The sequence below is a fragment of the Sus scrofa genome, chromosome 3 (assembly GCF_054392235.1).
Source record: "Sus scrofa isolate SSC_HxYL_T2T_F1_AM1 chromosome 3, Sscrofa_HxYL_maternal_Yorkshire_Landrace_v2.0, whole genome shotgun sequence".
NCBI lineage: Eukaryota > Metazoa > Chordata > Mammalia > Artiodactyla > Suidae > Sus > Sus scrofa.
In genome coordinates this window covers 1,288,388-1,309,201 of record NC_139385.1, presented here as the reverse complement: position 1 = coordinate 1,309,201, position 20,814 = coordinate 1,288,388, and the positions used below count along the sequence as shown (strand labels likewise).

At 64.2% G+C, this 20,814-nt stretch overlaps 2 protein-coding genes across 15 annotated transcripts in view; one reads left to right on the top strand and one right to left on the bottom strand.

Moving 5' to 3' along the window:
* LOC106509613 (uncharacterized) overlaps positions 1 to 10,444 on the bottom strand; it is a 31,219-nt gene extending 20,775 nt beyond the window's left edge. For 2 of the 9 annotated variants that reach the window (XR_014839977.1, XR_014839980.1), the window contains exons 1-3: positions 3,229 to 3,438; positions 1,874 to 2,790; positions 1,420 to 1,638 (exon numbers count right to left, since the gene is read on the bottom strand). Coding sequence is in view for 1 of the 9 variants with exons in the window: in XM_085016426.1 (XP_084872552.1) it covers positions 1,420 to 1,584; positions 6,209 to 6,384; positions 10,225 to 10,304 (421 nt within the window). In the remaining 8 variants the exon portion in view is untranslated. Of the gene's footprint in view, positions 1 to 1,419; positions 1,639 to 1,873; positions 2,791 to 3,228; positions 3,439 to 6,208; positions 6,385 to 8,714; positions 8,850 to 10,224 lie in introns of those variants that run through there. The other 7 variants (XM_085016426.1, XR_014839979.1, XR_014839978.1 and 4 more) reach the window with 7 other exon arrangements.
* Positions 1 to 20,814, top strand: part of MAD1L1 (mitotic arrest deficient 1 like 1) — a 309,825-nt gene that overhangs the window by 222,321 nt on the left and 66,690 nt on the right. The window lies entirely within an intron of this gene.

Below are 20,814 nucleotides of genomic sequence, written 5' to 3'. Positions count from 1 at the left end.
GCAGAGGGGACAGGCCGCGCTGCCCCCAGCTCCTGGCCTTCCCGCCCTGTCCGCCTCCTTGGTTTTCAGCCCATTTTCCCGACCGCTGGCCTCAGAGCCTGCGGTCTGAGTGGCGCCTGCGTTGCCCGGGTGCGTGTGGCTGGCGCACTCCCGTGCGTGAGAAGCCCAGCAGGGGTTTTCTGTGTGGCCTGGGGTCTCTTTGCAAGCCCGTCTCCATCTGCGGCAGCTGTGGCGTTGGACTGCTGTTTACACCGTTTTGATTTTCTCTTCTTCCTCATTTTTCTTCTCCTTTCTAAATTGGTCCGTGGTAAGAAACCCGCAGGTTCGTGATCACCCCCGATTTTGGACAGGCCATTGATTTTTGTCTTGACGCCTATTAGAGGCAAATCAAATCTCTTTTTTATTCCTGGTTCCTGGAGCCGGGAGAAGTGACAGCCTTGATAAAGCCAGGCGCCGTGAGCCGCGGCTGGACCATGTTCAGCTCCAGGACCTGTCACCTTGTACTGTTTTAATTGGGCCGCAGTCCTGATGGAAGAGCCGGGCTGCTGGCAGGTGCCCCCGCAGCTGCCCATCAGCGGCGCCGTGTCAGGCAGGGCTGGTGAACGCCTTTCTGGGCACTTGGTCAAGCTCAGCCTGAGATCACGGCTGACGGCTTCCCAGGCTTCCCGAACCGGGACTCAGGTCCTGCTGAGATCTCTGCTTCCTTTTCTCCTGCCCCGGGACCTCAAGGCCCGTCGTGAGGAGCCTCAGCGGCCCTCGGTGGGAGGCGCGGGGCTGCTGGGGAGAGGGCGGGCGGTGCTGGGTAGCGCTCCTGTGTAGGAGGTAAGGGCCCCTGGTGCCCGGGCCGTCAGCGCTCCTTGGGCGGCGTCAGCTGCACCCACCGCGTACAGCCTCCTGGGCTCCGCGTGCACCTCACATGGGGTTGGGGGGCGCCGTGCAGCCCAGAGCCGCTCACGGCCAAGGCAGCATGTGGCCTCTGGGTCAGCACGGGGAGGATGCGGTTCCGTGTCCGAGCCTGGGGCCGCCCAGCTCCCAGCCCGCAGCTGTGGGAGTGGAGCCCGGAACCCGCCGGCGGCAGGCGCAGGTGCCTGCCTCGTGTCCCGGAGGGCAGCCGTTGGGGCCCAGCTCCCGGGGTCCTGGGGAGCAGCGGCTGGTGCGCTGATGCAAGTATGGGGCGGGGGCAGCGGGGGGCAGCGGGGGGCAGCAGGCTGCCACCAGGGGGCGTGGGTGGCGCAGCCCCCACAGCCGCAGGCCACCGCCTCCTGCTCTCACGGAAGGAGGCATCCGGGGCCTGGCTGCTGGGGGGTGAGGCCCTTCGTCCCTCCCCGCGGGTGGAGGGGCGCCCGCTCCCACTGCACCCTTCCCCCCACCTGCTCGGGGCCCAGGAACTGGCTGCCCCACCCTGGCTCGGCCACTCACCCACATCCTGAGACGCAGCACACGGGCTCCTGGCCACCTCTGCCCATGGACAGCCCCTCTCTGCCGGGCCAGCGTCAGCCTGAGTCACACAGGGCTCCCTGGGTCCCCTCGTCAGGCCTCCTGGATCCGAGTCCGCAGCCCTCAGGCGTCTGCTGCCCCGTCTCCCTGACGGGGAAACTTGGCTCAGAGAGGGTCAGGGGTTTAGTCCCGCGCGCCCAGCTGGAGAAGCAGAGCCGGGCTTTGAATCAGGGCTGTGGCCTCCTGAGCAGACACCCCGACCCCTCACACCACCGTCACCCCGCCCGCCCCTCGGGGCTGCGTCTGTGGTGGCCCAGCTACCATTCTCAGTGACCAGCCTCGGCTCTGGGGCCCTGGTCCCCCCCGCCTCGGCACCAGCCCCGCCCATGCCAGCGGCCCCGACGTGTCTGTCCCCTGGTGCGCTGGGCACAGAGACCTTTACACCTTGAAGCTGAGGTGACGGGACGCCCCCGTCTGGTGACAGTTCCTGTCTGACTGTCCCGCCTGGGAACTGAGGTGCAGCAAAGGGGCGGGTTCGGTCCTGGCAGGAAGGCCCGCCTGCGCCCTGACCCCAGAGGGCAGCCCGCCAGACCGCAGGTCACTCTGGTCCCGCGGGGTGGACGAGAAGGAGCTTGTGTCTGGCTCAGGGAGCAGTCCCCGTGGCGAGGAAGTGGCTCTGAAGGAGACACGGGCCGTGGAGACAGTGGGCAGCCGTGGTGGCGCAGACCTGGGCTGGCAACCTGCCCCTCAGCTGGGTGTCTTAGGCAGGTCCTGCTTTGCCACCTGAGCCACGTGGGGGGTCCTGGGAGGTCACGGCATCGTGAAGGACCCCAGAAGCAGCAGGAGAGCGCCTGGCTGCCCCTGCCCGCAAGCCCCCGGGCCTGGCGTGTCCGTGCCCAGTGCCTCATGGCCTGGGCCGTGCTGACGGCCTGACGGGCATAACGCTCCCACCAGCCCGCCTGTGTTTATCAGCGGCGCTGCCAGCCTGCTCCTTATGCAAATCTCCTCTCCTCTCTGCCTCTGAAGAGTCTTCAAGTTGGTCCGCTTCAAGGAAGATTGATTAAAATCAGCTGCAGTTTGACTTAATTGGGAACATATGCTCGGAGAGGGCGCTCAACTAGTTAGAACTTCTTGTAATTAGTTCACAGCTGGTTGGTGAGGCAACAACCCCAGTGACGGCGCCGCGCTGGGCATGGGCCTGCCGGTCTGCGCCCGGCTGCTGCCTGGACGGGGCTGGGGACGGGACCCTGGGTGGAGGCTCCCGGGCCGGCTCCCTCCGTGTCCGGCTTTCTGGAGGCTTCGATGGTTCCCACCGCATCTGGGGTGACCTGTGTGCGCTCCCCATGCAGCCAGCTGTCAGAGAGACGAGGCCCTCATTTAGGGAGGGGGGCACTGAGGCCACAGCTCGCCAGACACCGCTGGCCGCTGGCTGTTTTGTAGCGCCGGAACGTTCTCAAAGGCCGAAACCAAGCACAACTGTCTGGAACTCCAGGTCCGACGCAGGAGGCGTCCTGTGGCTCCCAGGTCACTGCAGGACTTGGGGCCCGGGAGCCAGACTCTTTGGGGACCAGCGGGAACAGTGGGCACACTGCTGGAGCCCACCGGGCTTTCCTGCTGGCAGGGGGGGCGGGCACGGCCTGGACGCCCCTCCCTCCCACCCACGGTCCTTTCCAGGCTCCACCCGCCCCGGGCACCTCTCCCGGTGAGGAGCGGCAGCCCAGGCTCTGCTCCGTCTGCTCTGGCACCTCCCGTGTCCCTGCCCGGCTGTGGCCCTGGCCTCAGTCCGCTCACCTGGACACGGAGCCGACCCCACGCCCCTGCAGGCCGTCCTGGAGAACACAGCCCTTTCGGGGTGACGGGGGCCGTCTAGGCCACAAGCTGTGTGGAGCCAGGGTGCAGACAGCCTCCCTGGCCGTCCCCCAGCTCCCCTCTCGGAGCCTGGTCACCCTTGCGGCAGGTCGGGCCCGGTGCGCGCGCTCCCGCGGCTGCTTGTGACGCACCTCGCGGCCGCCCCCGTCAGTGCTTTTCTATTTTCTTGATGCATTTAAAGCAAATTGCAAACATCTGTACCCTTCCCTCTAAGCGCCTCGGCGTGCACGTAATTAGGCAGAATTCTTCTCTGGGGTTTGAGCCTGCGTCCCCCCGTCCCTCGGGGCTGGGCTGGAGGAGCGGCCCCTCGGGCCCTGCCCGCTTCCTCTGCCTGCCGCTCTGCTCAGGAGAGGGACCAGACTACAGCCCGGTGGCATTTAAAATGAGTGCATCCTTTTTGGAAATGGAGTGGGAAGAAAATTGCCGGGTTCCCTTTGAGCGGAAAGCTGGCGCTGCCCGTGGAGACTGCCCCACTCCCGTCCCTGCGTCACCAGGCAGGAGCGCGGCTAATCATAGACTCTCCCGCTTCCGCCTCCTTCCCTTTTCCGGGGGGTGGGGCGGGGCCGGGAGTGACCCCTTTTCACACCTTGCTGCCCAGCCCTGGCTCCCTACCCACTTTGCACACCGCAGACCCCCTGAGCCTCCACTACTCCCTCTCCTGCAGACACCCCCGGGGCGACCAGCCACCCCCTCACCTGCCTCCTGGGGAGCCCTGAGCCCAAAGCAAGCCCACCCTCTGCCTCTCAGCACCCCTCTTGCCCAGCGGGTCCTCCTGCTGCTAACCAAGCCTTGAACGCATCCTGCCCTGACTGATGCCTGTGCTTCCAGAATATTCCCTGGGCGTTGCTCCCCAGAGGAGCAGGACCCCGCAGGCCATGGTGCTCAGGGTGCCTGGGCATGGTGAGCCCAGAGCGAGTTCCCAGTGGGGTAGATTGTGTTCCCCGAGCGAGGAAGGCTCACGGGCACCTGCTTCCTCAGTGTTGACTGGCAGTGGCGCCCTGACACTGGGCACAGCGCCGTACTGACCACACACATGGGCACCCCTGGGTCTGCCCCGACCTGTCAGGTGTTCTTAGCACCATGGCCACTGAGGAGGGGGTGCCGTGAAGCTGGTGGTTGGCTCATGTCACGGCGGGTCCAGAGACCACAGCCCCTGCCCTCAGCTGCACCTCTGTCTCCCCAGCGGAGGTCAGGGCCTCCCCGCCTGAGAGCCTGGGTTGCCTGCGTGGGGACCGCAGGCGTGCCTTCCTCCCACCTCCCCGCCCGCCATCGCCAGAGGCAAGACCAGGCTGCCCGCCCGCCGCTCCCACCGGGCCCACACCTGCGCCGTCGCGAGCGTCCACCTGTGGGCCCTGATCTCTGGGCTGGAGGCTCTGAGCCCGGCGAGCCAGCCGATGGCTGGATCTGCGTGGGCAGCTGCAGGGCAGAGCGACCAGGGTGGGCTCTGCAGGGCTCACGTCCCGGCGGGAATTCCCGCTTCACAGGTGCTGGGCCCTGGGCGGCCACTGCGCTGGGAAAGCGAGGCTGGAATGACAGTGCCGAGGGCTGAGCATTAGGCCGGTGCCGCAGAGGCGTTTCATGTACTGCCTGTCGCACGGTGACTTCTCTGGGCTGCGGGTATCCCCGTGTGTGTTCTCCTGCCCATGGTCTCCTTTCCACCTGATAAAAAGTGACACCTCTCATCCCCGGGTGCCTTTGGGGGATTCTTCCCAGCAGTGCATGGTGCCTTGTTCATTCTCGCAGCGGGTGGCGTGCCTGGTGTGTGTGCTGTGATGAATTTAGCCCGCTGGCTGTCAGTGGGAATGCGGGTCGTCTCTGCCCTCTTCTGTGACCACGAGCATGGCTGGGGTGGGTGTCCCGTCGCTCACGGCTCCTCCAGCGCACGTCTGTGTGTCGAAGAGTGAGTGGGGTCAGCAGGCACTTGTGTTTATTTTGGCAACACTGCCAGACGCCTCTTCCCGGTGGTCGTATCAGGAGCACTACGAAGAGTGGATGGTTTTGTAGCAGCACTTGTGAGAGAGTGCTGGTCGCACGTCTGCTTCTCCACATCGTTCAGAATTTTCTGGTACACTAGGCGGGAAGGGTTAAGCTCAGTGAAGTTTTAACCTTCAGTCCCTTTGTTATACGTGAAAGTGAGGATTTTTAAATGTGTTCATAGGAGTTAGTATCTTTGGTCCATTTTTCAAGTGGATTGTTGGTTCTTGTTGATTTCTTGGAGCTCTTTGTATATTAAGGAGTTGAGCTCATCTTAAGTTGTGAATATGTTTTCCCAACTTAACATCTGTCTTTCGCTTGTACTATTTTTTACCAAGCAAGAGTTTTTGGCTTTTCAATTTGTTTTATACAGATGTGTTTATCACCTTTGCTTTTTAGCTTTTGGGTTTTGGGTCTTTACCTTTCTCCTGTCAATGTCTAAAAGACGTCTCTTGGGGTTTCTTCTCGCTTTCTGGCGGCATCATTTTTCGTATGAAATCTGATGGATTTGCAACGTGGTTTTGGTTTTCTAGAAGGTGTGAAGTGTGATACTGACCTGTTTTTAGGAGAGGCTCTTCCAGGTACCCCAAGCCACTTGTGGGAAGCCTGTCCTTTCCTCGCCAGCTTGAGGTCTGCCTCCTCGTGCACTAGGTGCCCACGTGTCAGGCCGGGGCCACGTCTCAGTGTCCAGCGTGTCCTGTCCGCCCCCTCCCGCCCCCAGGACTATTCTTTGTCAGATCCCCTGCAGCTCTTTATTTTTGTATGAACTTTGGGGTCATATCCAGCTCCCCCCGCCAACTGAGAATTTGCTGGCTCTCACACGTGAAGGTCTGGAGGGTGGCCGCCTCCTGGTGTCACCCTCCTCCCACAGGGACGTGGCTGTCTTTCCCTCTGTTGGGGTCCTTGTCCCTGCAGGGATGCTACACACCTGTATCTCCCGCGTACGTGTCATGCTGAGTCTGCTTCTCCACGTCGTTGCCTCTTTGTCTCCCGGCCTCGCGCCTGGCGCTGTCACCTCGCAGCCCGGGGTCTGCCGTGCGGCTCGTGTGCTCTTGACGGTGACGTGTGGCCCCGCGTCCCGGCTGCCCGGCGCCTTCCTGATTGCTTTATGTAAAGCAGGACTTAATGAGGGAGAAAGCCCCCGCCCCCACCCCCCAGGTGGCGCCAGGCTGCTCCTGTTTATTAAAGCCTGGGACTAAAAAAGCCAGCTCGCTGATGTGCATTTGTGTGGAGAAATTTCCACAGGCTCTGATTTCTCTTGATTTTTTTATGAGAAGAATGCTGTGTCCTGAATATTAAGCCACGTCTCGTCCCATGGGCCCTGGGGACGCCAACTTCCCGGCTCAGTGCTGGGTGCTCCGGGGCTCAGACCCCAGACTGCGGGCCCTGCCCCGAATTTGCACATGGGGTCCCGCATCTGGGCTGTGACCCTGGGCCCTCGTCAGTCTGCTCCAGCCCTGCTCTGCCACTGGCCGGGCCACTCGAAACCCAGAAGGCTTGTGGACTGAGCCGTGCCACCACCAGCCTCAGGCCACTGTCACGTGTGGCCCGTGTGGCCTCAGCACTCTCGGACTTGGCTGTGACACCTCTCTTCATCTCCTCTGGTCCTCGCAGAGTGTACAGAGGAGAAAGATGGGGACCCAGCATCTCGAGACCCTGGAAGCTGGGCGTGATGAGAAAAGACATGCGAGGGCCAGTCGATGTTCTCACCGCTGGTCACGGAGCAGGCAGCTGGGGCGCCCCTGCTTCTGCCGGGGGTCCCGTCACTAGGCTGTGCGAACGTGGCACCTCGGTGCCTCGCCCTCCCCGGGCAGTGCCCTCACCCTCAGCCTGAGTGGAGCAGGCACGGGGCCGTGCAGGGACGGGCCCGCCCCCCGACTCGGGGCCCAGCACGCTTCTGCTGCCCCCAGCCTTCTCACGGCTTCTGTTCTGATCAGCAAGTTTCCCAGCGGAAGGGCCGGGGTTGGAGAAATAAAGCTGGCGCTGGTGCTGGGTTCTTCCTCTTCCTAATCGTCCCTGAACTCGCGGGACGCCCGCCCCACGCGCACGTCAGCCTGAGCGCCGTGTTGGCTGGCTTGTGTCCCTCTGACACTCTGTCACTCCCTTTTGGTAGGGCCAGCCCCCGGCCTGGGCCCCAGCACCTCGGCGCTGCAGCCCAGCCTGCCCTGCCCCCCAACACCCCGCAGGGTCTGAAGTCCGGCCCGGAGGCCCCACGGGCCCACCCACCTCCTCCGGCCCCTCACGGGGTGTGTCCCGGCTCCCTGGGTAGGCCTGGGTGGTGGCCTGGCCCCTGGCCCCTTCTCTGGGGTTCATGGGCCCCCACAGGCACAGACCAGCTGGGGTCTCGTCCCCACAGCCCTGCTCCAGCCCTGCGGCCCCTGCCGCCCTTCCCCGCGCTCCCCTCGCCCTGGCCAGGCCAGTGCACCCACGGGGCTGCGCCTGCTCCTCTGGAGGCAGCTTTTCTGCACCCCCGGCCCCCCTGCTTTTTGCCTCCACCTAGTCCGCTCCGTCCCTGGCTGGCCTCCCTTCGGAACGGGTGGCTCTGGGCATGGCGTTTTCTATTCCTGCCGGCAGGGGTCTGGGGGTCGGGGGCTCTGGGCCTGGGATTCGTTCCGAGTGTGTCCGCTGGCAGTGCCCTCCCTGTGCCAGCCGCCTCGGCCAGAGAAAAGGAGAAGTGGGTAAGCAGAGCTGAGACTCTGCTTCCCAGGGCTGAGTGTCGGGTACGGCACCTGAAGGGCCCTGCTCGAGCAGGGTGTGGCCGCAGGCATTGTGCCCGCTCCCTGACGAGACTGAGGGTGAGATCGGGGCAGACGCCCCATGGGAGGTGATCACACGCCCGTCCGTGGTCCCAGGTCAGCTCTTCCAGCAGCTTCTGCTCTGTGCAGTTGTCTCTGCCTCGGGATCCTGACTCAGCGCCCACATTGGGGTCCTGGTGAGCTGTGCCAGCCCTCCTCTCCAGGGGCCCGGCCACAGACGCGTCCAGCGTATCGGCAAGACCTTCCTCTTCGGAGTTTGGTCCTCCGAGTGTTGCCCCTGGACCCTGGGGCCTCAAGCCCCGCGCGGCTTGTCCTGAGTTGCCATGGGGCCTCGGGCACGTGCTTGTCTCAGGCCCCCTCGGCCTCATGTGTGACACGGAGGGAGGCGGACAAGGCGCGGGTCCTCAGGCCCCGCCTGGGAGCGCTGCCGTCTGAGGCCCTCGGCGTGACCGTTCGGTTCCTGGGCTGCGCTGTGCGGGCGCTGCTGTGGGTCGGGGTACGGGTCGGCGGAGGACGTCCCGTCGGGAGAGACGGACCATAGGCTGCCTGTGCAGACACGTGTATCCGTCCAGTGGTGCTGCGGAGAAAAGGAGGCGGCCTGCGGAGCGGCCGCGACAGTGCCGGGCAGGGCCGCACACCCGCCTCCTCCCGTGGCTGGGAGGGCTGTCTGCCGCGGGTTCCGGAAGAGTCAGGGCTCCCGGGACTTGGGTTCCAGCGTCCGTGAGGGCCGTCCGGCCGTCTTCCGTGACCGCAGCCATTTGGATGCGAGCCTCTTGTTCCGTCAGCAAGTGCTGGCCGTTGAAGCCGTGATGTCTGCAAGAAGCAGAGGCCAGCTTACTGACCGTTTGGGCTGATGGCGTTGCTGAAGCGGAGCTTCCTGGTGGCCCTAACGAGAAAGGCGATCTGACCGATCACATAACTCCTCGTGTGGCAAAGAAGGGCTTTGCGGACAAAGCCTGAATCCCAAAAGCACCGTCTCAAAGGGGGACGTTGCGATGCCCCCGCAGATACCCGGACGGGCTTTTTTAAAGCTGCTTTGTGTAAGCACACGGCCCGGCAGCTCTGCTCCTGGGACTGGGCCCCAGAGCACTGCAGGCGGGGCCTCGGGCGGCATCTGTGTGCTTTCGCCACAGCAGCTTTACTCGCAGGAGCCAGAGGGTAGAAGCCGCCCGGGTGCCCACTGGCGGCTGGGTAGGACGGTGGCGTGAGAATGCGGTCTGTGCACACAGTGCACCACAGCCCAGCCTGGAAAAGGACGGAGGCTCTGCCACCTGCTCCAGCCCGGATGGGCCTTGAGAGGACGTGACGCTCAAGAGATGATGGGGCACGGAAGGGCGGACACCGTGTGATCCCGCTTCTGCGAGGTCCCCGAGGGCCAGGTTCACACGGGCAGAAAGGGGGAGGGTGGGCGCCGGGGGCTGGGGAGGGGAAGCTAGTGTCGGGTGGGGCCAGCGTCTCAGCTGGGGAAGCTGGAGAGCTTTGAGGGGACAGCGGTGGCAGCTGCACGACAGTGTGAGTCCCCCTAGGGCGGTACCCAGTGTGCTTAAACATGACGACGGCGGCGGCGGCGACTGTTTTATGTGTGTCCTGCCACAGTTCAGCGCGAGGGTCGGTGATGGCTCTGCTTAGCATCTTCTGCTGTAACCCGTGGCCTGTGTCCACGGAGAGGACGGCGGGCGCTGAGGCTGCTCCGTGCTCCTGCTCGGCCCTCTGCCGCCTCCCCGCCAGGCTGATCCCGCGCTCCGCCTCACGCAGGAGGCTCGCGCCCTGCCAGCTCCTGGGGCTCGGGGGCATGTAGGGTGCCGGCTCTTTGCTCCCTAATAGGGAGATCGTGACAGCCGAGGGCCTGGTTTCCAGAGCGCTGCTCACCCGCCAGCTGAGCAGGGATACGGGTCACTCAGCTGGCAGGCGCTGTGGGATGTGGCCGTGGAATGGTGGGGCGGGGGTGCCAGAAACAGCGCCTCCAGGCTGTGGCCCGACGGGCACGTACAGACAGAGTCACGTCCCTCCTCCCGAGAGATGCAGCCACGGGTGCCCCGGGCGGGGGGCGGCGGGTGCCCGGGCCCAGGACTGGAGCGGTGGGTGGCCGTGTAGCTGCAGAGCTGGCCAGGCCCCTCCTCCCCACTCACCCACATCTGCTGCCCCCCAACCCAGAGGTTTGCCAAAGCCAGCCCCGGAGCAACCCTACCTTGTTGGGCCCGCGGGGCCACCCGAACCGAGCCGCAGCGGCCGCCAGCCGGCCTTGCTGAGGATTGTTCGTCGGCCCATCCCTGCCAGCTGCTTACAAGCCTCTCAGGGCGGAGCACCTTCTGAAGGACCCGTGCGGGAGCCGGCGGGGATCACCGCGTCCTGTTCTCGGCTGCGCTGACGTCCCATCCACGGAGCACAGCCGAGGTCGGGGGCGGGGGGGGCGTGCATGAGTGCGCGTGTGCCTGCGGCCCGCGAGGGGCCCCAGAGACGTCCTCTCCCCGCTCTTCCTGCCCAGCAGGTCCGCGGGAGCCCCCAGCTCTGGGTAGCGCGGCCTGCAGTCAAAGGTTCAGGGAACTCGCCGAGTCACGCTGGCTGGCAGAGCCGGGGACTGGCTCAGGTTGGCAGGACCCGCGTCTGGGCCCCTGCGTCTGCTGCCCAGTGCCTGGCTCCACTCCAGCCCGTGTGTCTGCCGGCGGGCGGGGACCTCGTTGCCTCCATGTGGGAAGAGCCCCACAGTCTCTGCCGTCCCCTCTGAAGGCAGAGATGGCCCGAGGACCAGCCCCTGGATGCTTCCAGCTTCCATCCACCGCCTGGTGGGGCGGGCGGTGGCGGGTGGTGAACAAGGGGCGCCCTTGGGGCCGGGGGGCAGTGCCCGTGGCCCTGGGCAGGCGTTGCCGGCTCCTCCTGAGCACCAGGCTGTCCCGTGGCCCAGCTCTCCGAAGCCTCCGGGAGGCCTGGGTCCCCAGGCGCACGTGGCGCTCAGGGCTGCGTCTGGCAGACGTGAGAGGCCGCAGCAGGGCCGACTCTGCTGTCGCGGCGTGGCCGTCCTGGTGTAACTGCACACCACCCAGTCCGCATGCATCACAGTGTCTCCACGTCCACTGACCTTTGACCTTCCTGGGGGCCGCGAAGGGGCGCGGCCGTGCCCTCGGCTTCGAGATGAGCGAATTCGGCATCAGACAAGCGGCTCGAGTGTCAGCACTAGTACAGGCATGTCCGTCTTTGCAGCCACAGAATGCCAGCTCCCTGGACCACACTCGGCCCCTCCTGGGGGCTCTTTCTGGAACCTCAAGGGGAAACTGAGGGGACAGCAGGCCTGGCTTTGGGCTCGGGTCTGAGGAGGTGTTGGGGCGGGCGTGCATCAGACGGTCCCTGCCCCGGGGCAGTCAGGAGCTTTGCGCTTCAGCCCACGAGCGCCACCCTCCAACACGCCTCAACCCCGACTCTGGCCTCGGCTCAGCTGGACCCCCACCCCCCACCCCCGGAGCTATTCTGGCCTGTCCCTGCCCCAGAGCTCCCAGACGGAGCCCCGAGGTTCTGTGCAGGGGTGGCCTCCTGAGGGCATTCCGCCAAGGGAGCTGCTGGCCTTGCCAAGCTCTCCTGTCCACGGGGTGCCTCGCAGGCAGTGGTGGGTACATGCGCCCTCCTGCGTCCTCTGTCACCGGGTTGGCGCTGGCAGAGACATTGGCCTGGCGGATGGCGTGAGAAGGGCCCTCCCACGTGCTGGCCTGGCAGGCGCTGCTCCCCGAGGCCCCCTGCTTCCTGGGGCTGCATAGAGCGCCCCCAGCTCATGCCGCTGGCTCGGGGCCAGTGAGGCCCTGGGGCACCCCCTCCCCAAGCCCAGCCCCCAGCGGCTGCCGTAGCCAGTCCCTCCAGGCTGGGCACGCCGTGAGTGCCCTCCGTGACCTTCCAAGTCCTTCCTAGACCCTGACACCCATGGGGCGGGGGCCACGCATGTGTGTTTGCAAGGCTCCTGGGCTGTAGGAGCCCTGTGGTGGGGGCGAGAGGGCAGAGGGTGTGGGGGCCTGCAGAGCACCTGTTCCCCTCCGCGGGGTGCTGTGGCGATAGGACGGTCCCCGGGGGCGGCCCTCAACCTCCCCCGTGTGGTCACCTGCGCCAGCCCGGGACACCTCCTCACCCCTCCACGGCCTGAGCGAGGAGGTGTGCCAGGGGCCCCCGGGGGCTGGCCTGGCTGTGCCGTGCCCCACCCACCCACCGATGCCCACGCTCTCCTGCCACCAGCGCACCGTCCCCGGGGGCCGGCCTGCCGTGTGTCCCAGGCCTCGGAGCCAGGGCGTGCCCGTGGGAACCACCAGCAGCCGGGTGAAAGCCAGCCCAGAGGGTGTGTGGGGCCCGTGCTGGGGGGACCTGCCCAAAGTCACGGAGGCGAGTCCGAGGCGGGGGATATGGTGGGGTCTGGGAGGGCTCTGCTCCCCGCCAGCAGGTCTGGCCCCTCAGACCCAGCAGGCACCCCCATGGCTCCACACTCTCCCCCGGGCTGCGCTGCCTCGGCCAGGAGAGAGATTGATTTCGTTTCGAGGCCGGGTGATTTATAAATATGCATGAGGATCGGTGGTTACTTAACTGTGCTTTCTAATTCTCCCCGCGTCTCTGCCTCCTTCCAGCAGGGTCTCTTGGTATGCATGGCAGGCCCTCCCTCCCCGGCAGCCCGGGAGCCGCCGTCCAGCCCCAGGCCGGCAGGGGGCTCCTGGGGGCCTGCCCGCCGTCCAGGGCCTTGAAGACGGAGCTTCCTGCCCTCCGTCTCCCGCACATGGGATCTGAGGCCCACGAGGCCCGGGCCTCCAGCAGGTCAGGGCAGAGCTTGAACACGGACAGGTGTAAGGCAGAGGCTGTGGGCTCAGGACGCTGTCCCCTTGTCCTGGACACACGGGGACTGGCCATCCGTCTGCGTTTGCACAGAATCCGTGCAGCAGGGGAGGCGGCCGGACTGCATGGGCCCCGGGCGCGAGTGTTGCCACAGGCCCAGCTGTGCTGGAGCAGGCCCTCCGCAGCCGCCCGGCGCCCACCCGCGGGCACAGCCCGTCGGCTTTCCGCTCCCTCGGCAAGTGGGACGTTGTGTTCAGCCAATAATTGCGCTGGCGCATCAAAGGAGGGCTCAGAACTTTTCCTTTTGAGATTCTCGTCAGTGTCTCCACACTTTCCTCAGCTGTGAATCAAACAAGGCAACAAATTTTTAGCAAGAGATTATAGCCATTTTCCCCCTTTCTTCCTCAAAGCTGTCGTCTAGCAGCAGATTTCAGCAAATTCGTTGGCGCTCTCCCATCTGCCGCAGCAGTGTCACCCACCCCCATGTGCGCCTTCCCAGGGCCCCCAGCCTCCGTGCCCGGGGCCACGCCCCTTCCCCTGCCCCTGGAGCCGAAGCCCAGGCATCGAGGGGCGGCCCGGCCTGGCGCCAGGCTCTCGGCAGCAGATGCAGCGTCCACACGCGTCCTTCTGTTTGTTTTCACTGTTGTCTCTTTCATTTCTCGTTCTACAAAGCAGCTTTATCGAGAGAGGATTTACGTGCCACAGAACGCGCCGGCTTGAAGGGCACAGCTCAGTAGCTTCTGGTGCATTCGCCAGGAATGAGCCACCCGTTCCCGTGCAATTTGAGAACATTTCTGTCACCTCAGACAGAAAAACTCCCACCCCCTTTGGCTGTCACCCCGCTCTGCCCCCACCCCCGCTGCAGCCTGAAGCAGCCCCTGGTCTGCTCTCTGCTGCTGTCGGTCCGCTTGGCCCGGATGTTTGCTGAGAAGCGGGCCGTGTAGCCCTGGTCTCGGCCGCTGGCCTCTTGGGCCGAGCAGAGTGTCTTCCAGGCTCACGCACGTCGCGTGGCAAGCGCGCCCTCCTTTCTGTGGCTGCCCAGTGTTCCACCCTGCGGACGGCCCACCCTCGGGGGCATGCACCTCTCAGCCTGTTCCAGCGGTTATTGCGGACGCTGCCGCTGTGCACGTTCGTGTGCAAGTGTCTGTGTGGACGCGCGGTGTATTCCTCTTGGGTGCATAGGAGGCGTGCAGTCGCTGGGTCACCTGAGGACCTGTCGTCCACAGAGGCTGCGCCTCGGTTTTCCATGTACGGCGGTGGCGGTGGGACTGGACTTCCCCCCGTCCTGGCCGGCAGCATCTGGCTTTGCCATTCTGGCCACCCTCGTGGGCCTGACGTGGTAGCTCACGGATTTTGATTTCCGTTCCCCTGAGGACTAACGGCAGTGACCTTGGGCGTCTTTTTCGTGCTCGGTGGCCATTCGTATGTCTTTCTCGGAGAAAGATGAGTTCCAGCGCTTTGCCGTTTTCAAGTAGGTTCTTCATTTCGTTCTGCGGGCAGAGCTCGTCGTGTGTCGTGGCCCCGAGGCCCTAGCCAGGCGCGTGGCCTGCAGGTCCTTCCCCCACTCCGGGGGCTGCCTCCACGTCTTGATGGTGTGCTTGAGGCACAGGAGGTTTTCGTTTTGATGAAGTCCCGCCTGTCCCCTTCTTCCTTTGCTCCTTGTGTTTGGTGTCATGTCAGGGAGCCCGGGACAAACCCCGTGTCGTGAAACCTCACGCCTGCCTCGTCTCCTGAGCGGTCTGCCTTGCTGGGCCTTACATCCGGAGCTCGTTTGTGTGTACGGCGTGAGGCAGGGATCCAGGCCCACGCTGCCCCACGCGAGAGTCCAGCGGTCCAGCGCCGCGTAAGACCTCTCCTCCTGAGTTGTTTTGGCGCCTTGGGTGAGCATTAGCTGCAGGTGCAGGGGACTCTTCCGGACGCGCAGGGCTGTGCCAGTGCGTCCGTGCCGCCCCTGCCTGCCCCGGCCGCCGTCGCCTCACAGGGAGTTCGAGGGTCAGCTGGTCCCCGTCTCCCGTGCCGCGCTGGCTGCTCTGAGCCCCTGGGGTTCTGTGTGAATTTCAGAGCCCCCCCTCAGGTCGCGGGAGGCTGCGGATTGAGTGGAGCGTGGCGGTCAGCGCGCGCAGCCCCTTCCCGGCGTGCGTGTGGGCGCTCGTCCCATGATTGAGCTTCTCCTTGGTTTCCCTCGTGCCGCCTTCGTGCCTTCGTTTGGAGGTGTGCTCTGCTCGGCTCCAGGGTTGGGAACTGGGGGTCGCCTGGGGGGTAGGACGAGGCCCGTGTCTGCTCCGACCCTTGTGCTCTGCCTGCCCCCCCACAGGAGGGCCTTCTTCTCCTGTCTCTTCCTCCGATTCTTTGACCAGAGGTCAGTGCCCTGGATCCCACATGCAGGGCCCGCCTGCCGCTCGCGTCGATGGCCAGAGCTTTGCTGGGAGGAGGCAGTGCTCTCTGGGTGGGTCCACGCGCCTCCCGCACGGCAGAACCCAGGCTGGAGAGAGAGTCCCCTGTGGGGCCGGCACAGGGGCTGGAGGCTATGTCAGTTGCTTGTTGCCTCGCTATGAACACCCCAAAATTCAGTGGCTTGAAACGAGGCCTCCTGTGTCTCACTGGTTTTTGTTGACTTGCTGGTCTCCCCTTCATCCCAGGGGGACTCCACAGCGCCCGCCAGGGAGCACGCAGCCTGGGGGTGGGATGAGTGGGACCTTCCCAGCAAGGTGCTGGGGGCAGTGGGCGTGACGCGGCCCTCGGCCCCTGTCTCAGTGGGCGCCGGGCGTGGCGATGCGGTCAGGACTGTCCCGAGGGGCTCAGCCTCAGGCAGGGCCAGCGTTGCCCTCTGCCCTTCATGCTCAGGTGCGTCTCCTGAGAGAAGCCGCCCCGGAGTGGGCAGAGGAGTCTTTGCCTGTGTCCTCGGGTCGGTCCTGGAGGTGGGGCTGCGGGTCCGATGCTCGTCCTGAGGCAGGAACTGAACCGGGATGGGGGTGGTGGTTTCCCCTCTCCGGTTGGCCGGTAACGCAGGAAGAGGCGCCGTGGCCTGGAGCCCCAGCATTGATGTGCCGCGGGCCCCGTGCGCAGAGCGCGAGACAGCCTCCTGGCCTGGTTCTGCGGGCTGTCCTAGGCGGGGAGCCTCCATCGAGACTGAGAGCAGCAGGCTCGCTGTCGCGTGCTCCCGCCAGGGCGTGCAGGATCCAGAGCAGCCGGAGTCTCAGCTGAAGGCCGAGCTCGGCCTCCCCGAGCCCCGACCCTCAGGCCCCATTGTGTGGCACCTATGCTTCTGGAGGGGCCACTGGGGCCCCATAATCAGTACGTGGTGGATGGATAGGGAGGGATTGGTTAGTGGATGGAGGGGTGGATGTGGGTGGAGGGGTGGATGGTAGATGATTGTTTGGGTGATGGAGGGATGGAGGGATGGAGGGATGGTGTGTGGACGGGCGATACATGGATGGGAGATGATTGGATGGATGATGGAGGGTTGTGTGGGTGGAGGGATGGGGGTTGAATTGGTGGATGGATGGCGGGGTGTGTGGATGGTGGATGGAGGGCTAGGGGTTGAACTGGCGGATGGATGGATGGGTGGGTGGGTGGATAGAGGAAAGGAAGGAACCCAAGAAGGTGAGGAACTTGGATCAGAATGACAGCGACTGGGAGGGAAGGAGACGTGGAACGAGGCGGGGGGAGAGAAAGGCTCCATGGGTGGGGGGTGACTCAGAGGAGGCACAGAGCGCGGTGGGCAGACCCGCTCCCCGAGTTGTCTCCGGGGAACTCTGCCTTCTCTGAGCATCAGGCGAAGCCCACCTAATGTGGTGGGAATGATTGGATCGGTGCCAGCACACCTGTGCACACCTGTGTTGTGCCTCCAAGGTCCCTTGTGTTTCCAGGCTCACAGAAACCCCGTGTCAGGTCTGCTGGTGCCGGTTTCCGGTAGTTTGCTCACTTCCCGTCTCCAGGTCACATTTTGGTAACCCTCGCGATACTTCAAACTTTTCCATTATTACATTTGTCATGACTACGTGTGACCAGTGATCTGTGGCCGTTGTCTTGGCATTTGTAGAAAGTATTTTGTTTATTACTCAACGAATTTATGACATTTGTAGTTGTACAGAGATCATCACAATCCAATTTCATATCGTTTCCATCCCACACCCCCAGCGCATCCCCCCACCCCCAACCTGTGTCGTTTGGAAACCCGCAGTTTTTCAAAGTCTGAGTCAGTATCTGTTCTGCAAAGAAGTTCCGTCTGTCCTTTTTTTAGATTCCACATGTAAGTGAAAGCATTTGATGTTGGCGTCTCATTGTCTGACTGACTTCACTTAGCATGATAGTTTCTAGGTCCATCCACGTTGCTAAAAATGCTGGTATTTCGTTCCTTTTAATGGCTGAGTAATATTCCATTGTGTCTATGTACCACATCTTCTGGATCCACTCCTCTGCCGATGGACATTGAGGTTGTTTCCATGTCTTGGCTATTGCAGATGGTGCTGCAATGAACATCGGAGTACACGTGTCTTTGCGAGTCGTGGTTTTCTCTGGGTAGATGCCCAGGAGTGGGGTTGCTGGATCAGATGGTAGTTCTATGTTTAGTTTTCTGAGGAATCTCCATACTGCTTTCCACAGTGGTTGCACCAGTTTACAATCCCACCCACAGTGTCATAGGGTTCCTTTTTCTCCACTCCCTCTCCAGCACTTCTTGTTTGCAGACTTTCGGATGCTGGCCATTCTGGCTGGTGTAGGTGGTACCTCACAGTGGTTTTGATGTGCATGTCTCTAATGAGGAGTGGTGTTGAACATCTTTCCATGTGTTTCTCGGCCATCCGTATGTCTTCTTTGGAGAATCGTCTGCTTAGATCTTCTGCCCATTTTTTGATGGGGTTGTTCATTTTTTTTTTTTTTTTTTTTTTTGGTATGGAGCGGTTAGGGGGTGTTTATAAGTTTCGGAGATGAATCCCTTGTCAGTCGCTTCACTTGCAAAGATTTTCTCCCTTTCTGTGGGCTGTCTTTTCGTGTTGTTTAGGGTTTCCTTTGCTGTGCAGAACCTTTTCAGTTTGATCAGGTCCCCTCTGTTTACTTTGGTTTTTACTGTCCTGACTCCAGGGTGGGCCTGAGAGAGAAGGTCTTCCTAACGTCTCTGCTTTGCTTTTCGGTAGCGAAGCTGTCGCACACCTCATGGCCTGCAGCGTCGTGTAAACGTGACTTTCGTGTGCATTGAGGGGTCAGAAAGTTCACGCACTGGGCTTTGTTTTTGTTTCATCGCAATCCTTGTGGGCTCGCCTGGGGCCCTCTCTGTGGCCCGGATGCCTCCGCATTCTCTGTTTCGACCTGGCGTCAGTGCGTCAGGGCTCCCTGGGCAGAGCCTGGGGTCAGCCCAGCCCCAACAGTGGCGGTACCCACAGGGTGGGGTGGTGAGCCTGCTCCCTGGGGCCAGAGCCCTGGGGAGGGGCGGCTCTGGCAGCTTCACCCCCAGTGGGGGAGCGATCGTTCTCCCACCCGGGGCCACCCTGGCCATAACACCCAGGGGTCCTGGCCTTCTGGGTCTGGACGCTGGCTTTGGCACCTGCAGGCCTCACAGCTGTGTCGCTTCTCCCAGTTCATCAGAGCTCTGTGCACTTCCCCGTTGTGGTTTGGTTTGGTTAAGCCCTGCTCTTTCTCGGTTTGATCTTTAAATTCTCTAGCACATGGCGCTCTGGGCTGCCAGGGGGCGGCTCTTTCCAGCCTGTGGGATGCTTCATGTTTCCATAGCAACATCCTCCCCGCACCCCCCCCCCCATGTCCAGGCACCATCCCCCCATTCTCCCCACTTGCTGGGCAGGACAGTCCGAGGCCCAGCAGGGCCAGCGCCTTGGCCAGGGAGCTGGTGACCCCGGGGTCAGGCTCTGCGCCCAGCTCCCTGCACGGGTCCCCCCTGGGTGGCAGGTGGGCCGCAGTCAGTGCTACCAGACCCAGGCTGGGCGGGGGGACCCTGGCTCCCTGGGAAGGAGCGGGTGGAGCCAGGGGCTTGTCCGCTGGCCCAGGTTTGCTTTTTGCAGGTTTAAAGGGTTGCTGAAGTCAGAGGAGGAGCGCTGGGATCGGGGAGGGCGCGTGCCGGGCGGGGCTGTGTCCGCGGCGCGACCCCCTGCCCCCTGGAGCAGAGCTGTGGGCCGTGGGACGCTGGATGTGGAGGGTCTCTGTGTCGGGGAGGAGGCTGTCCCTCGGCTGCCTCAGCCTCCGCTGTTGGGGGCACCCAGGCTGCCCATCAGGACACACTGGTCTCTCTCTCACTGCCCGGCGGGAGAGACACCCGCCTTCCTCACCGAGCCCCAGACCTCCCCCCCCCGACCAGGGAGGCCCAGCGAGCTGATGGCGAGAGAGGCCGGCCCCTGCCTTGGCGTCCAGCGGCCTCAGGCCCCACACACGTCCCCTGGCTGGGGACTCGGGGCTCCAAGGTCTGAGGATGCTGCAGCCTCCCGGTCCCTCCCCGGAGGGAGCTCTCCAGGCCCGCGCCCTCGGGAGCCACCTGCAGGAGGGAGGGCTGACTCCGAGGGGAGCTGCCCGCAGGTCCTTTAGACGCGGCCTCCTTGCCCGCCGCTGCTCTCGGGGCGCCCAGGAGGATGTGGGGGGGGGGATGGGACCCGAGGCCGGCACACGTCCTCAGGCCCCAGGGCCAGACGCTGTGGGGAGACCGGCCCAGCAGCCCTGTGGCCCGCGCGTGCATGTGTGTGTGTGTGTGTGTTTGTGTGTGTGTGTGTGCAGACGAGCTCCAGCAGAGGCCAATGTGGGCTCCACCTCTGCTCCCTGCGCAGTGCTGGCCAGGGAGGGCCCTCCCGCCGTGTCCCCGCCGCCGCCGTGCTGAGGAGCCTGAGGGTCCCCGCCCGGAAGGGGTGAGGGCAGGCGTCCTTCCGCCTCGGGGTCTCCGGAAGCCAGAGGAAAGGGGGACCGGCTTGATGACGTGGGAGCCACCGGGCTGCTCTCAGGAGCAGGCGTCCTCTTTTCTCTTCGTTCAGTCAGTGTCACCCGCTGTCACGAGAGCTGAGTGGAGACCTGCCTGGAGCCGGCCCCTCCCCGGGCCTGGCCCGGGGCTGTTGGTGGCCGTACCGTGTCCCCTTCCCTGGGTCCAGCTGGTCCGTCCCCGCGGGGAGGGACCTCATCCATACTGTCATTTCGTGTGGGACCTTCACGCCTGACACCCGGGAGGATCCTGTGTGGCGTGGGCCCCCGCTCGCCCGGGGGGTCCTGCCGGGTGCACCATGTCCCCTCTGCCAGCACGGGGTCTGCGCGCCCCCGACGAGCCTGCCTCAGTCAGCGTAGAGTTGAATGCCTGGTGACGCCACACGCCATCCCACGATGTCGCCACGGGCACCCTGTGTCCCGGGTATTGGTGTGAATTTTAGTCTGTCCAGCACCCGCCTAGCTAACACCTGCCCTGGGCGGGCCTCTCACACCCGCGCAGCTGACCTTGTGTGCCCTGTGGCTGGCGGGCGCCTTCGGGCGGGGGGGGAAGAGATGGGATGCATACACGACAACTCAGGGTGTCATCACCCCCGCCGTGATCTTGGAGGGAACAGAGCGCTCCCCCTCTGAAAGTCAAGTTCAGGGGGACGGACTGGCCCCGCACCCATGCAGCTCCTGCGGTGGCCGCTGTGGAGGGCAGGGATTCGACACTCCGCCGGACACGTCGGGTGGGGGAGGCGCCGCCCGGCTGAGATGGCAGCAGCGGAACCAGCAACGAGCGAGAGTTGTGCGTGGGCGCCCCACGGACCCGCAGCCTGGGTGCGTCGCGGAGGGAAAAGCTAAGCAGGAACCCGCGTCCACTCAGAGCCGCGCACGGCCCTTCCTCGCAGCCGGGGCCGTAACTGCCCGCCCCGGGCGTCCTTCAGGAGCAGCGGACCGACACAGCGGGATCCGTCCAGTCCGTGGAACGGTACTCGGCAGTTAAACCAAACGAGCCGGCTGGAGTCACAGAGGGCCCTGCGGTGCACGCTGATGAGAGGGAAGCCGGGCTGTAGGCTCCACGCTG